General features: G+C 30.6%; 2 protein-coding genes across 2 annotated transcripts; both read right to left on the reverse strand.

The window, feature by feature from the left end:
* Positions 1-5,909: 5,909 nt before the first annotated feature.
* LOC109184769 (SKP1-like protein 1A) lies at positions 5,910-6,727 on the reverse strand. The gene has a single exon (XM_019334802.1). The coding sequence runs from the start codon at positions 6,366-6,368 to the stop codon at positions 5,910-5,912; it is 459 nt and encodes a 152-aa protein (XP_019190347.1). The 5' UTR covers positions 6,369-6,727.
* A 5,350-nt stretch (positions 6,728-12,077) lies between these two features.
* LOC109184719 lies at positions 12,078-12,476 on the reverse strand. Its single transcript, XM_019334756.1, has one exon. The coding sequence runs from the start codon at positions 12,474-12,476 to the stop codon at positions 12,078-12,080; it is 399 nt and encodes a 132-aa protein (XP_019190301.1).
* Between the last annotated feature and the right edge of the window lie 2,325 nt (positions 12,477-14,801).

Here is a 14,801-nt window from a genome sequence, read left to right on the forward strand (position 1 = left end):
ATATAAATCGCCTAAATCGCCCCCTCAGTTATACACCCCTCAGTTATACATACATACATACATATATATATATATATATATATATATATATATATATATATATATATATATATATATATATATATATATATATATATCAACCGAAATGGAATTTATAATCCTCGGATTATAATTCCAACTAAAAGGAAACGAAGTGTAGTGCCAGGATTTTAGTTTAGAAGTATAATCCCAAACCGGAGAAGAAGGAAGAGTGGCTTGTGTTTGGTGTATGGTTTTTAGCACGAGTTGAGCGATCACACTCTCTGCTTAAAACCTTATTTGCCACCTCCCAAAAGTGCTAGGAGCATTGTGGCCTAGGCTTCCCAGGATAAAACATGCTACGATTCGACGTTTGAGCACCCAAGCGAACGAACCCGGGAAACTAGAGCAAAGCCTTGAATACAGTTAGGCAAAGAACGGAGTAGGAGCAGCAAAGAACGGAGTAGGAGCAGAGTTTTGAGGAGAAGAAAACAATTCCAGTGTTATGTGTTCTTGAGGTGTAAATAGCATTAAATCCAATTTAAACTTATGTCAGAACTGACAATTTTTAACATGGTGTTCTGGAAGGACGTCTTTGCCACGGTTCATGCCGGCGTACACAAGTTCAAGCTTGGATTAAGCCTTTTCGATCTCAATTTAGGATTTGACTTACCACACCCCACACACACCCCCCCTACGCGCGAGAGAGAGCCTCTATGCTATACAATTCAATAAACCTTAACAGAGCTCTTGTATAAATAGTGAGGCAAATCCTCTTTTCAAATCAATGTGGGACAAAAGCTTCACTTTTTCCTTTTATTTTTCCAACTTATTGGGTCTACTTTGAAATTTAATATCCCATTCATCCATTATCCGTTTTGAGCGTACAATATATCAATCTCTTCATCTCACTACGAAGAACCCGAATCGATTTTGACCCGACCCAAATCGAAAGTGGACCCCACTGATAATTGTACCACAAAATAACTACTTAAAATGTCATTTTAATACTATTTTTCCAACAGTCGGTAGTACTAAAACAAAACTATTGACACTAATAATTTTATTTAATTGTCTTACCTTTAATAGTATATAGACTAAATTAAGTAATTTTATAGTACAATAACTAAATTGAATAATTTACAATAAAATATGAATTAATACCAGTTCAAGTTATTATTAAGAATCAATACCTACCACCGGAATTGGATCATGTGACCACCAATTTAAAATGGTAATAAAAATGTTATCACACTACATACAGTTCAACAATTGGGAATTTAAAGTTATTTAGTCTTACGACTCTACAAGGTCTTTGGCACAATCCCACTTTTAATCATCTATTATTATTTTTATTGAATTGCCTTTGTGTTTTGAAGCAATTTGGCAATTTTACAATTTTAATCTCTTCTTTTCATTGAAAAACTTTCATAAGCTATATAATAAATAATAATTGGATAGACTTTCTTATGACAAATTATCCTATTTTTTTTGTATGTTTCCTTATTTATCATGTCATTCATGAGTATTCTTAAAGTAGGAATAAGATATTAAAATTGTTAAATTACCATATTTTAAAGGTCAATTGGATAGTAACCACCGCAACTCCACCACCATCAAGTCCACAATATTACCACCACTAACACTAACACCACCACCACCACCATCACAATCACAACACCAACGCCCCACCACTTAACACCAACACTACTTCTTATTATTATTATTATTATTATTATTATTATTATTATTATATAACAAATAATATATTCATTTTATAGAAAAAAAATATATAATTTCTTAACTTTCAGCCAAACATAAAATGCTAAGTTTCTGACCTTCAGATAAATAGTAATAAATTAAATTATTTTTTAAAAAATAATCTTTTTAAAAAAATTATTTTTCAGAAAACATTTTTCAAATTTTTAAACCGACACTAATTGTATAAATTGATTAATACGAAGTAATTAGTTAATTAATTACCAAGTAGCTTATGGTCCACTGGTATCGGCTTGTTTCCCTATGTGGGAAGTCTAGGTTTTGAGCCTCGTTGTAGGCATAGTTTGTATGGGTATCCCCCTTCCTTTGTAATAAAAAAAAATTAGTTAATTAATTTTTTTTTTTTAAAGCAATGAATATCTTATCAATTATCACTTCACCCAACTGAAGTGTTAAGTGTGAGGCTCAGATCTGCATCGCTAGACGGGCGACGGGGCAAAGGAAGGAGTGTTCGACCCGCCATGGTTGCAAAACCCGGTTGCAACTTTGCCGTCCGGATGCCCAACCAAGATACGGGTCGGGTTCTCAATGACCCGTATACATTTTCATCTTCTAAGAGAAGGAAAGAGCATCATCATCATCACAGCCTCATAAATATGGATCGAAGAAGTAGCTCAGTTGGTAGAGCAAAAGAAAAGTAGGGAGTGTGGGAGAAAATGTAGTAAAAAACGTCAGAGATCCAAGGCTAAAAATAGCCAAAATGAAAGGACTAAGAATGCAAATTTCCAGTTTCATTTTATTCTATAAGGGCTGTTGGATTTGTAGAGGAAGACATTGGCTAAGCAGAGGGGTAACCACCCTTGAAGAAAATCCCTCTCTCTGCAAGCCTCTCTTCATTCTTCTCTGAGAAATCATTTCTGGCTTAGCTTCTTGGGTTCTTCCCCTTTCTACTTTAATGCTAAATCTTATTCGGTATTCCTCTTTTGCCCTCTTTAGATGACTTCATTTCAGCTTTCTTGCCTAGTTGTCTTTAAGTAAGTTACTTTGTTACTAGGATGCGTTGGTCATAATTGATAGGAAAAAGTCGAAAAACAGATAAATTACCCCTTAAGTCAAATGGATAGTGCAACTGAACCGCTTAAAAGTGATTTTTTTTTTTAATTTTTTTTTTGAAAATAAAGAAATTCCATTTAAATTCCCTAAGCCAGTTAAAATGTTCAATTGCGTCTTAAATTACCCATTTAACAAGTTCAGTGCTTTTTAATACTAACATCTGTCTCATTTTTTTAATTATTGTTTTATTTTTTTACTTTTTATTTTTCGAAAAATACTTTTTATTTATTAATTTATTATTTTGTTTTAATAACTTATTATTATTAGCTCAGATAGCGGACGAAGAGATGAGGGCCACTATGTTCACAGAACTCATACTCCGGCTCATCACCACCGTTTTCCCAGACTGTAAAGAGGTTCTGTTTAGCTACCTTCTATTTCCTTGAGCGACAAAAAGATATGCCGTCCTCTCTCCTCAAGGTATTTTGATTTGTGGCCTGGATTCAGAACCATAACAGATACTCGTGTCGCCGCCAAAGAAGAACAAACCAAAAGTAGGGGAAGGCCGCCAGAGTAGTTAGGGGTGTTCAATCAGTTAACCATTTGGTTAACTGAACCGTTTTAACCAAATCGAATTAATCAAACTTTTTAAACCTTTAACCATTAACCAAATCGAAGTTTGTGTTACTGAATTAACCGAACCGAATTTTTTTCGGTTAACCGATTAACCGAACTTTTTAAAGCTAAAATTTAAAATCCTAAAAATCACCTAAAATAATAAATTCAATTAAAATAAAATACATATCATAATAAATTCATCGTTAACTTCAAATCTTCAATCAAAAATCCAAAGTCTAAACATTCATAGTCCATTATATATTTATATTAGTATTACACAATTACTATATATATATATATATATATATATATATATATATATATATATATATATATATTAAAAATTTCGATCAGTCATTCGTTTAATTTGGTTAACTGATCTTTCGAACCGAATTAACCGTTAAGCGAAGTTTTGAAATATCTTTAACCATTAACCGAATCGAAAAAATTCAACTAAAAAACGGTTAACCGAACTTTGTCGGTTCGATCGGTTAACCGAAAATTCTCTGAAATTTGCACACCCCTAAGAGTAGCCACAAGAAGTAACAAGAGGAAGATAAAACGACTATTACTGCCCAGATTTAGATTAATAATAAAAGGAATATATTTCAAAAATTTTAAAATAAAGAAAGTAAAAAGTATTTTTAGAAAAATAATAAAATTAAAAAGATATAATAATTAAAAAATGAGACAAGTGTCAGATTTAGAAAACACTAACTTGCCAAATAGGTAATTTAGGATCCAATTGAACATTTGAACTGGTTTAGGAGATTTAAATGGATTTTTTTTTCACCTAGGGATTCAATTGCACTATCATTTTGATTTAATGAGCCAATTTGACACTTATTCCTAAGTGATAGTTTTTTGCGTTGGGAGTTCAATCTTTATTAGGGACGACAATTTCAATCAATCTTGCGAATACCCACCTGAATTCACCCTGCATAGATCGAGCCTTTTTAGGTAATAGTGGGTGGTGGGTCTTAAAAGAGTTAATATCCAATTTAGTCCTTGACTATAGTGGTTTTTCTCAATTTAGTTCTAAACAACTTTTTGTGCTTAATTAGGTCTTCGACATTGATGATTTTAGCTAGTTGAGTCTTCGACTGTTAGAATTAAAGATTAAATCGAGATAAAATCACTTTAGTTGAGAACTAACTTGGGTAAAACAACTATAATCGAAGACTAACTTTTGTAAAATTACTACAGTTGATGACAAAATTTAGTATTAATATATGTGAAATTACCAAGCTATCTTAACATAGGACTCAATTGAGTAAAATTATCAAAGTTGAGGATCTGATTAATAAAAAAACAGTCGTTTAGTATTAAGTCAAGAAAAACCATTATAAAAGTTTCTATAACTTTTGACTATTTTTAGTTTTAAACTAATAATTTTATTTAAAAAATTAACAATTTATTTATTATTTTTGAATATTTTTATTATTTTATGTTTTCATATAACTAGTGGATTTTATTATTTTATTTTATGTAAAGAATTTAAATATTAATTATTTTAAAAATTAATAAGATAATAAGTGGTAAGTATTCGTAGTAGGCATCCACATCCGATGGGATAGGGGTGAATTTTTAAAAGTCCACCACACGATGATTGAGATAGGGGTGAATTCTAAATGCAACATATCTCTTGATCATGGAAAAGTACTCCTTGTCTTCACTCCCATCTTAATAACACTTCTAGTATTCAAGGGAGAGATTTTTCGGCCAACAATGTATTAGGGAACTAAGGTGTATTCTAAGGATTGGTCTGCGATTGTGGTCGAAGCAATCTGGGATGATGGGTTTTTATATTTGAAGTGTTATTGTATTTGAATCAAAGTGATGTATATATAAGCTAAGTAGGTTTAAGTCTATCTTGTATTCCGATTGTTTAAAATATTAATGGCGAAACGATTTACGAAACAATTGGATACCAAGTACGAACTGTTATATTGGAAAAGCAAAGTGCCCGACAATGCATTAATTAACTTCAAATAAATTCTTTTGAGAACCATTTTTAATTTTTATCCTGATAATAATAGCTGCTGTGCCTATCAAAAGGACAACGTATTACTTGGGCGGAAATATTTTTCTATATTTATTTTCTAAAAAGGTTTGCTTTATTATATAAGAGGAAGAGGATTTGACACTTGACGACGTAAAGAAAAGAATAGAGCGGCGGTAGTAATTTTCAGCAAATTACTAAATTAATAAAGTTTCACCTTTGTGCAACATAAAAAAAAAAAAAAAAAAAAAAAAACTGTGTAGTATGTAGCTCTTGATTGTATTCTTAAAATTTTGAAAACTATCAATGAATCACATTAAATTAAAATGAATTCAATAAGAAGATAACACAACAATTAACTCCCTTCACAAAATCACACATAATTTCATGAATAAATGTTCTGCAAATCTGCAATACAATTATACGGAGTATCAAATGAAATAAAGTCTAAAACGATATTGATCCTAAAGTCCTGCTAGCATCTAAAATATATAAGAATTTACTCAAAGGCCCAAGCACTTTCCTTACGGATTTCTTCTTCTTCCTCAGGTGTGAAGTCATTTTGAATGTTGAAAAATTTGCGGACTTCCTCCACTGTCATCTTCTCAATCAGATTACTAGCACCTTGGCAGGTAAGATCAAGCAAGCTCTCAACGTTAAGGAAATTAGCGGCCATTATGAGATCCAATAGTGTTTTATGGTCAACTTTAATGAAATTAGCATCAAAGTCCTTAAGATCATCCTGGCTAGTCTTTGCGGCTTCGGAATGCGATTTGCAATACTCTATAACCTTAGACAAGATCTTGCCAGTCGCGTTGGCGATGGGAATGGTAGTGTCCACGCAGTCATCATCAATCATGTACTTGATCATTTGCATCTTAACCGCCACCGCCTCTTCTACCTCGAATATCTCCCCGTCGCAACTTTTCAATATGATCATCTTGGTAGAAGACATCATCAATTTTATCTACTCTACTGAATTCTGAAGAACTGGAAATTAAAAGAATAGAAGATTTGTGCTCTTCAAACATATGAGAATCCCTTTTATAAGTATCACGTTCAACCTATCTGTTTAGAATTAAAAATCTTAACTCATCTAGGATTGGACAACTTCCAATCAGGGAAGATTTTTCCAATTTTAGTTCTAAGTAAGAATCTTAAATCATCTAGGATTAGACAACTTCCAATTAAGGACGAATTTCCCAATTTTGATTCTTAAAGGATCCTAGAGTCCTTATACATATGAGACGTGTATCGAATATTATATAATTTTCTCAATTATTCTGAAGATCTGAAATCTCAAATTAAATGCTCACTCTGCCTTAATATGACGTGTATCTCTTTTTTTTTTTTTTTTTTTTTTTTTTTTAATTTCAGACCGCTTCGTAATAGGAGTATATGTTCATAATTTTATTACTATATGTTCATAATTGTAAGTTCATAATGTCAAAGCTCTATGTTCATAATTCCATAACTGTACATTCATTCTTTCATAACTGTACATTCATAATTCCGTAACTGTACATTCATAATTCAATAACTGTAACTTCATAATTTTTGAAGCTCTATGTTCACAATTTTAGAGCTCTATGTTCATAATTTTATCACTATATGTTCATATTGTAAGTTCATAATGTCAGAGCTCTGTGTTCATAATTTCATAACTGTACATTCATAATTGCATAACTGTACATTCATAATTTCGTAACTGTACATTCATAATTCAATAACTGTAAAATCATAATTTTCAAAGCTCGATGTTCACAATTTTAGAGCTCGATGTTCATAATTTTATCACTATATATTCATAATTGTAAGTTCATAATGTCAGAGCTCTGTGTTCATAATTTTATAACTTACATTCATAATTCCATAACTGTACATTCATAATCCCATAACTGTACATTCATAATGGCACAAACGAATAATGCCGTTAACGACGTTAACGGCAAGACAAAATCAAATTTTTTTTTTTATAACTAAAATGACGCATTTCTCCTGAAAACGACATCGTTTTGAACTCGTGTCCACAATGCATTATGAACACGAGTACACTGCATAATTTGCGTATTATGAGGCCCTGTTGTTCTTTGTCGACTGTCCATTCTCCATAGTCCATACTCCTTGCCGCGGCCCTAGCTTCAGGTAGATCATTATGCGATTTGCCAACTAAATTTATCTTTTCTCGTTAACAAGTATTACTAGGTCCTTTCAAAAAAAACAAAAAAAAAGTATTACTAGGTATTTGTTGGGTTTCCATAAATCATTCTTCTTCCCGGATGACCTAAATCCCAAGGACCCTACACCACTAAGTGTAATTAGTGTGAGCTTAATAATCAAAGCAGTAGATCACAAAATTTATTATATCTTGTAATCAAGGAGAGGTACATATAGAATTTCTTTTAGAGATAGGAGTAGAGTAAAGTAGAGTAGAAGGATTACATACACCTTCGAACCACTATATATTCTTATGTTTTTTATTGCTTTACTTTATTTATCTTTGCATGCATGATCTACACGTGAAATACACATAACACGTACAATCACTACACTAAGTTTAAATTTCGTTGTGCACAAGACACTGACAATATGTTATGCATGTGTTTCGATTTCATATTGCTTAGCAAATTTCGAATTGTTTGTAAAAGTCTATTCAACCCCCCCTCCCCCCTAGACTTTTCCTCCATCTCTTTTGGGACCAACATCATAAGTCTTAATATGGTTTTCAATGTTGCTTTAGTTAGGTGATTAAAGACTTATAGGAAAATGATTACACACCGGAAGAATATATTATCCAATTTTTCGCATCTTAATTAGTAATTTTTTAGATAATTTAATTATTATATTTTTGGGTAACACTAAACATGTTAAGTATTTTTTTTTCTCATAGTTATTTCCATCAAATATATTCTTTGGAATATTTTTCCAAAAATTTAATTAATGGAAAAGTACTAAACAACTGTTATATTTACTTAAACAAATTGAAGGCACATCACATGGTAATTACAGACACATAACTTGATAACTACAGATACATAATATGTTGACTGCAGACGCATAACATGTTAACCAATATGTACTCTATCTCAATTACGGAGTAAAATTTTTTTGAATGTTACTGACTCTATTACAATGTAGTATCTGTTCATATACTTTCTCAACCTACTAAAACAGAAAAAACTAATAACACCTCTATTAAGGCTCAAACTTATAACCTTCCAAATGAAAGTCCAACCCAAGTACTATTAGACCACATAGTCTTGGTACGGAGTAAAATTTAAACTAATAGTAATATTTAGTCTGAGATGTGCACAACCTTCATTGAACCAAAAAAAAAAGAACATTTTAATCTTGTAACATATTAGGTCTAGTTCATGCTCCACAATTTTGTATTATTGAGAGCTAGTAGTTGCACCCGTGCGATGCACGGCCATTATATTATGGTGCAATATATAAAAGATTGTTATATTGAAGATATAGGACGAATAAGGTTTTAGATGTAATAAATAGACAAAATATAATTTATTGGCGTTCCATAAACAAAACAATTACACATTATTAAAGATTTCTTTGTAAACTACATTTTGAGTATTGTTTAAAAGACTTTTAGATTCCCCACAAATTAAAACTTTAAGACCATTAGGATTACTCACCCTAGAAACTGCTACATACAATTGGCCATGGTTAAAAACTGGATGTCGTTTCAGTAACAAACCAACATGTGAAAGCGTTTGAACTTGAAAATTAAAAAAAAAAAAATCAGAACAAACTAAAAAAATAGATGGCAAATTATGACATTGAGTCGTGTTATATTCACAATTTTAAAACTCTATATTCATAATTTTAGAACCAGGGACGGAGCCAAAAATTCGATTGAGGGGGGGGGGGGGGGGGGGGGGGGAAGTAGGACGGATTCAAAAATTTATTCCAGTAAAAGCGAAACATTAAAACAAAAGAGATAATTTAAAAAAAAAATTACCTAAGATTTTTTTTTTAATAACCATTACCTAAGAAATATAGTTGGAAATATTGTTAGATATGTGCCAAAAAATAAAACACATCGAAACTTTATAAAAATATTAATAACAAAATATGAAACATAATTAATTTGATAAAATAATTCGAATAGAAAACACATTATAAATTACACATCTTACTATTAATATAAAATAATGTTATATATATGTGTGTGTGTGTATTAAATATTAAAAAAGTGGCTGTATTGAAGCCATAGGGGAAGGACTCAAAAATCTGTAAAACTATGTTATGCAAGGATTTAAACCCAAAACCTTTCATATTACCAAACACATGTTCTACCAACTAATCTAACTCCTTACTTGTTAATATTTACTAATTGTTTTATACTAATACTAAAACATATACTATATATACATATATACATACAAATATTATATATGGGGTGGGGGTGGGGTGAGGGGGGCAACTGCCCCCCCCCCCCCACCCCCACCCCCCTTTGGCTCCATCCCAGTTTAGAATTGAATATTCATTAATTTTAGATCTCAATATACAAAGTTACAGACCTCAATATTCACAATTGTAGAACTCTATTTTCACAATTGTAGAACTCTATATCACAATTTTTGAACTCTTTATTCACAATTTTTTATCTCTATATCCAAAATTTTAGAACTCTATATTCACAATTTTATATCGCAATATACAAAATTGCAAAACTCAATATTCACAATTGCAGAACTCTATATTCACAATTACATAACTCAATATTCACTCGTTGAGTTGTTTTTAATAATTTTTAAAAATGATTGCGAAAACTGTGTCATTTTAGACTTGGGTCCATGACATAACTATCCTATATAGATGCAATCGTTATGCTGTGCATCCGTATGCACCATGCATGGTGCATACGGATGCCAAAACGACGTCGTTTTATTAAAAACGCGCGTCTCCCCTTAAAAAAAAATTCAGGTTCGATTCCCAGCAACAACATTATATTGTTCATTCATTCTGGAATTTTAGTTCATAGATTATGGAATTATAGTTCAGTGATTATGGAATTATAGTTCATCGATTATGGAATTGTAGTTCATCGGTTCTGAAATTTTAGTTTATAGATTATGGAATTTTAGTTCATTCATTCTGGAATTTTTAGTTCATAGATTAGATTATGGAATTATAGTTCATCGATTATGGAATTATAGTTTATCGATTATGGAATTATAGTTCATCAATTATGGAATTTTAGTTCATATGTTGTTGCTGGGAATCGAACCTGATTTTTTTTTTTTAAAGGGAGACGCGCATTTTATTAAAACGACGTCGTTTTTGCATCCGTATGCACCATGCATCCGTATGCACCATGCATGGTGCATACGGATGCATGGTGCATACGGATGCACAGCATAATTTGCCATATAGATGTATACATTACATTTATGGTAGGCCCAACAGTTAAAATAATAAAAGAAATTATGGCCCAAAATAAAAACCCAAAACATGGCCCAAAACCCGACCCAATAACGCGAAATTAAAACCATTCTAACACCATTTTGAGTAGTGTTTAAAAAACATCTACGTTCATCACAGATTAAAACTTTAAGACCATCAGGATTACTAACTCTAGACACTGCTATGTACAATTGACCATGATTAAAAACATGTTTTTTTTTTTTTTTAATAACAACCCGACATGAGATAATGTTTGACATTGACTTTTGTTGATTGTAATGGCATATGACAATATAACAGAAAATTGCTTCATTTGAAATTTAAAAGGAAATCTCGGGTTTGAAGGAGTCAGTGCCAAACGTTGGATAAAAACATGAGTACCTACATTATGTCCATAAAGAATTTGAGAGAATAAACTCAATTGTTGTAATAAAATTGTATTACAAATATAAATAATAAATAAATAACATAAAAAAGTGCAACGTACCATGAGTCAATTGACTTTTAGGCGGTGTTCATAATTAACATCTGGCTGCCAATATCGATATCAATAGCAAGTACATTATCACTAATAGTTGCCCTCGCTTGTGAATTTTCATTTTCTAAGACAAAAAGGTAGATAATTATTAAAAATAATAATATAGCATTATTTAATGTATATATATATATATATATATATATATATATATATATATATATATATATATATATATATATATATATATATATATATATAATCTTATAATGTACTTGTTATATAAACCTAAGATATAAAATATATAATACAATATATATTATTTTTCAGAACATAATATAATACAATAATATAATAAAAATAATAATCATAATTATAACAACATACTACGGACATGAATATATTAATAATTAATAATAATAATAATAATAATAATAATAATAATAATAATAATAATAAATAAATAAATAAATAAATAAATAAATAAATAAAAGAGTGGATGAATGATCTAGAACCTCTTGTAACATATTAGGTCTAGTTCATGCTCCACAATTTTGTATTATTGAGAACAGGGAAAAGTATATATTTTTTTAAAAGTATATATTAATTGATTTTCATGTACAATTCAGAAACAACAAAACACAAAGCGCAGCCATGGCAAGTTGGTACACGAGGTGATACATATAATATATTATTCCCATGTTCTCAATTTATTAACATTTATTTACACCAATTTATTCTCCCAAATCCAAACACCAACTCAAATCAAGACTTTTCAATCTTGGCTATGGTGGCACCGGAAGAAGATTGTCCTGCTTCAAGATCACCGCTACCAACCTCAGATGTACCAACATTATTATTGTCAAACTCTTTCTCTCGTCTTATGATGTCTTCATGAACGTGAACATCATCCTTAACAGACAAAACCACCGTCTTTTTCCGTCCATGACTGTCTGTAACGATAGCCTCTTGGATTCTCATATGTTCATCAATGTGTTTGAGGTCGATTTCTTGAACGCTTCTTTTCTTGTTCCTCTTCTTCATGTAGAAGCAGAGCGCCAGCGCGGCCGCCATGACGAACAAAATGCACCCCACCACCGGAACCACAATGATTATGACATAGTCGTGGTCGCCTGGTGGGGAGTTGTTCGAATTGGATGCCATATTGTTATGATAGATAGATATTTTTGTGAAATTTTTGGTATATTGTAATTGAGATTGTGGGGGTGGTGAGAGGGTTTTGAATTGATGAGTGGTCATTTATAGGTATGGATTTGTTTAATTTTATTGTTTTGTATATGTGCATGCTTTTAAGTTATCTAAAACTTAGCTCTCATGTTAAGGATGTCATTTATAGGTATGGATAGCTGTGCAGTGAACTCCATATTTTGATTGCATTGGAAAACACTCCTCCCTTAGCTTCATGTCCTAGCGGTGTTGGTCTTGCTTACGATAATCTATTTTATACTAAAAGATAATGTTTTTAATGTAATAATCGAATACTTTTAAAATAATATATAGGAAAAAGTGTCAAATTGGCCCCCTAAGTCGAGTGGATAGTGCAATTAGGTCCCCTAAGTGAAAAAAGCTTCATTCAGGTCCCCTAAACCTGTAAAATTGTTCAATTAAGTCCAGGTTGACTTGTTTATCATGTTAAATGCATACGGTGTTGACACGTGTCCTTATTTTATTTATTGAAAATATTATTTATTATAAATTAATTAAAAAAATTATTTTTTATTAAAAATATTATTTATTATAAATTAATTAAAATAGTAATAATAATAATAATAATAATAATAATAATAATAATAATAATAATAATAATAATAATAATAATTAAAAAAAAAAACAGCCGTGGCCGGCGAAAGAAGATGGCCAGTTTTTTTTAATTATTATTATAAATTAATAAAAATAATAATAATAATAATTTAAAAAAAAAACTGTCGCGGCCGTCTATGAAAGACAACCATGGCCGACGAAAGAAGATGGCCATGTCAGTTTTCTAGATCTAGAAAACGGCCATGACCATCTTCTTTTTCGTCGGCCACGGCTGTTTTTTTTTTTTTTTTTTTGTAATTATTATTATTATTATTATTATTATTATTATTATTATTATTATTTTAATTAATTTATAATAAATAATTTTTTTAATAAAAAATAAATTTTTTTAATTATTATTATATTTTAATTAATTTATAATAAGTAATATTTTTATAAAAAATAAAATAAGGACACGTGTCAACACTGTATGCATTTAACCTGATAAACAGGTCAATCTGGACTTAATTGAACAATTTTACAAGTTTAAGGGACCTAAATGGAGCTTTTTTCACTTAGGGGACCCAATTGCACTATCCACTCGACTTAGGGGGCCTATTTGACACTTTTTCCTAATATATATATATATATATATATATATATATATATATATATATATATATATATATATATATATATATATATCACTTTTATACCCAAAAAAAAAAAAACTAATAATTTGAAGTATTAAATATCATTTTTCTATTTAAAAATTAGTTTTTTTTTTTTTCAATTGAAAAGTATTAAATCTTCACTAATAAATAACACTTATTTCTTAAGTATTACATTCTTCCAAAAAACTTATTAGATTTTAGCTTGATAGGATTACTATTCAATTTACTTGATAAGTAATACTTTATTCATCCCAAGGCAAAGATAAAGTCAAGAAGAGAAGAGAAGAGGGGAGAGAGGGGCGGGGAGGGGATACGAGAGGTTGAATAGACTTTCTTACGATTTTTAAAAACCTTTTAAAAATATTACGTACTTAGAGTTTGTGAACCATGGAAGTCTTACAAAGTTTGCCTGTAAAGTTTTTGTAGCGATTTTATTAAAGTGATAGTGTGTTTAAACTCTACACTTAAATTATTGTAAAATAAAAAGAGAAAGAGAAAGAGAATCTGAGAATTTTTATAGTGGTTCAGGCAATCTCTATTCCACTCTTCTACTTAGCACAATGGGTTCCACTAGTCCCAATAATACAAGTGAAATTCATCATAGTTTTTCACACTAGTTGCAAACCAAGCCAACTAGGTTACTGTCCACTAAAGACAATTCTTGAATGACTTTCTTCACCAAGCTACTTGTTTTTCATTGCCTCACTATCGTCTCCAAAGGTCGTTCATAAAATTGCCTTAAGAGATGTAGAAGATGATCCCTAAGGATATTAATCTGGGTGACTAAAAATGGGAAAGAATCTAGATGATTCTTTGAATCGTTATTGAAAGCTTAAAGGCTAAAAGATTTTAGAAGTTTTGTGCATATATAGCTACTAGTACTCATCTTGTGCGTATCTCTGTGTAACTTTTTCACACTTCAGGATGGACTCTTTAAATAGAGTTGAAAGGCTTGGAATTTGAACGTTGAAAATCTTCTTATTGGCACCTTCCTAAAGTGGTAGGTTTCCAAAAGCTACCATTTCCTCATTTTCCGCTACACGCTATTGACCAC

Source organism: Ipomoea nil, unplaced genomic scaffold (assembly GCF_001879475.1).
Source record: "Ipomoea nil cultivar Tokyo-kokei standard unplaced genomic scaffold, Asagao_1.1 scaffold1286, whole genome shotgun sequence".
Classification (NCBI taxonomy): domain Eukaryota; kingdom Viridiplantae; phylum Streptophyta; class Magnoliopsida; order Solanales; family Convolvulaceae; genus Ipomoea; species Ipomoea nil.

Excerpts from the sequence above, each read along its gene's own strand:
- LOC109184769 (XM_019334802.1), bottom strand. The coding sequence starts at position 6,368 with ATGATGTCTTCTACCAAGATGATCATATTGAAAAGTTGCGACGGGGAG.
- LOC109184719 (XM_019334756.1), bottom strand. The coding sequence starts at position 12,476 with ATGGCATCCAATTCGAACAACTCCCCACCAGGCGACCACGACTATGTC.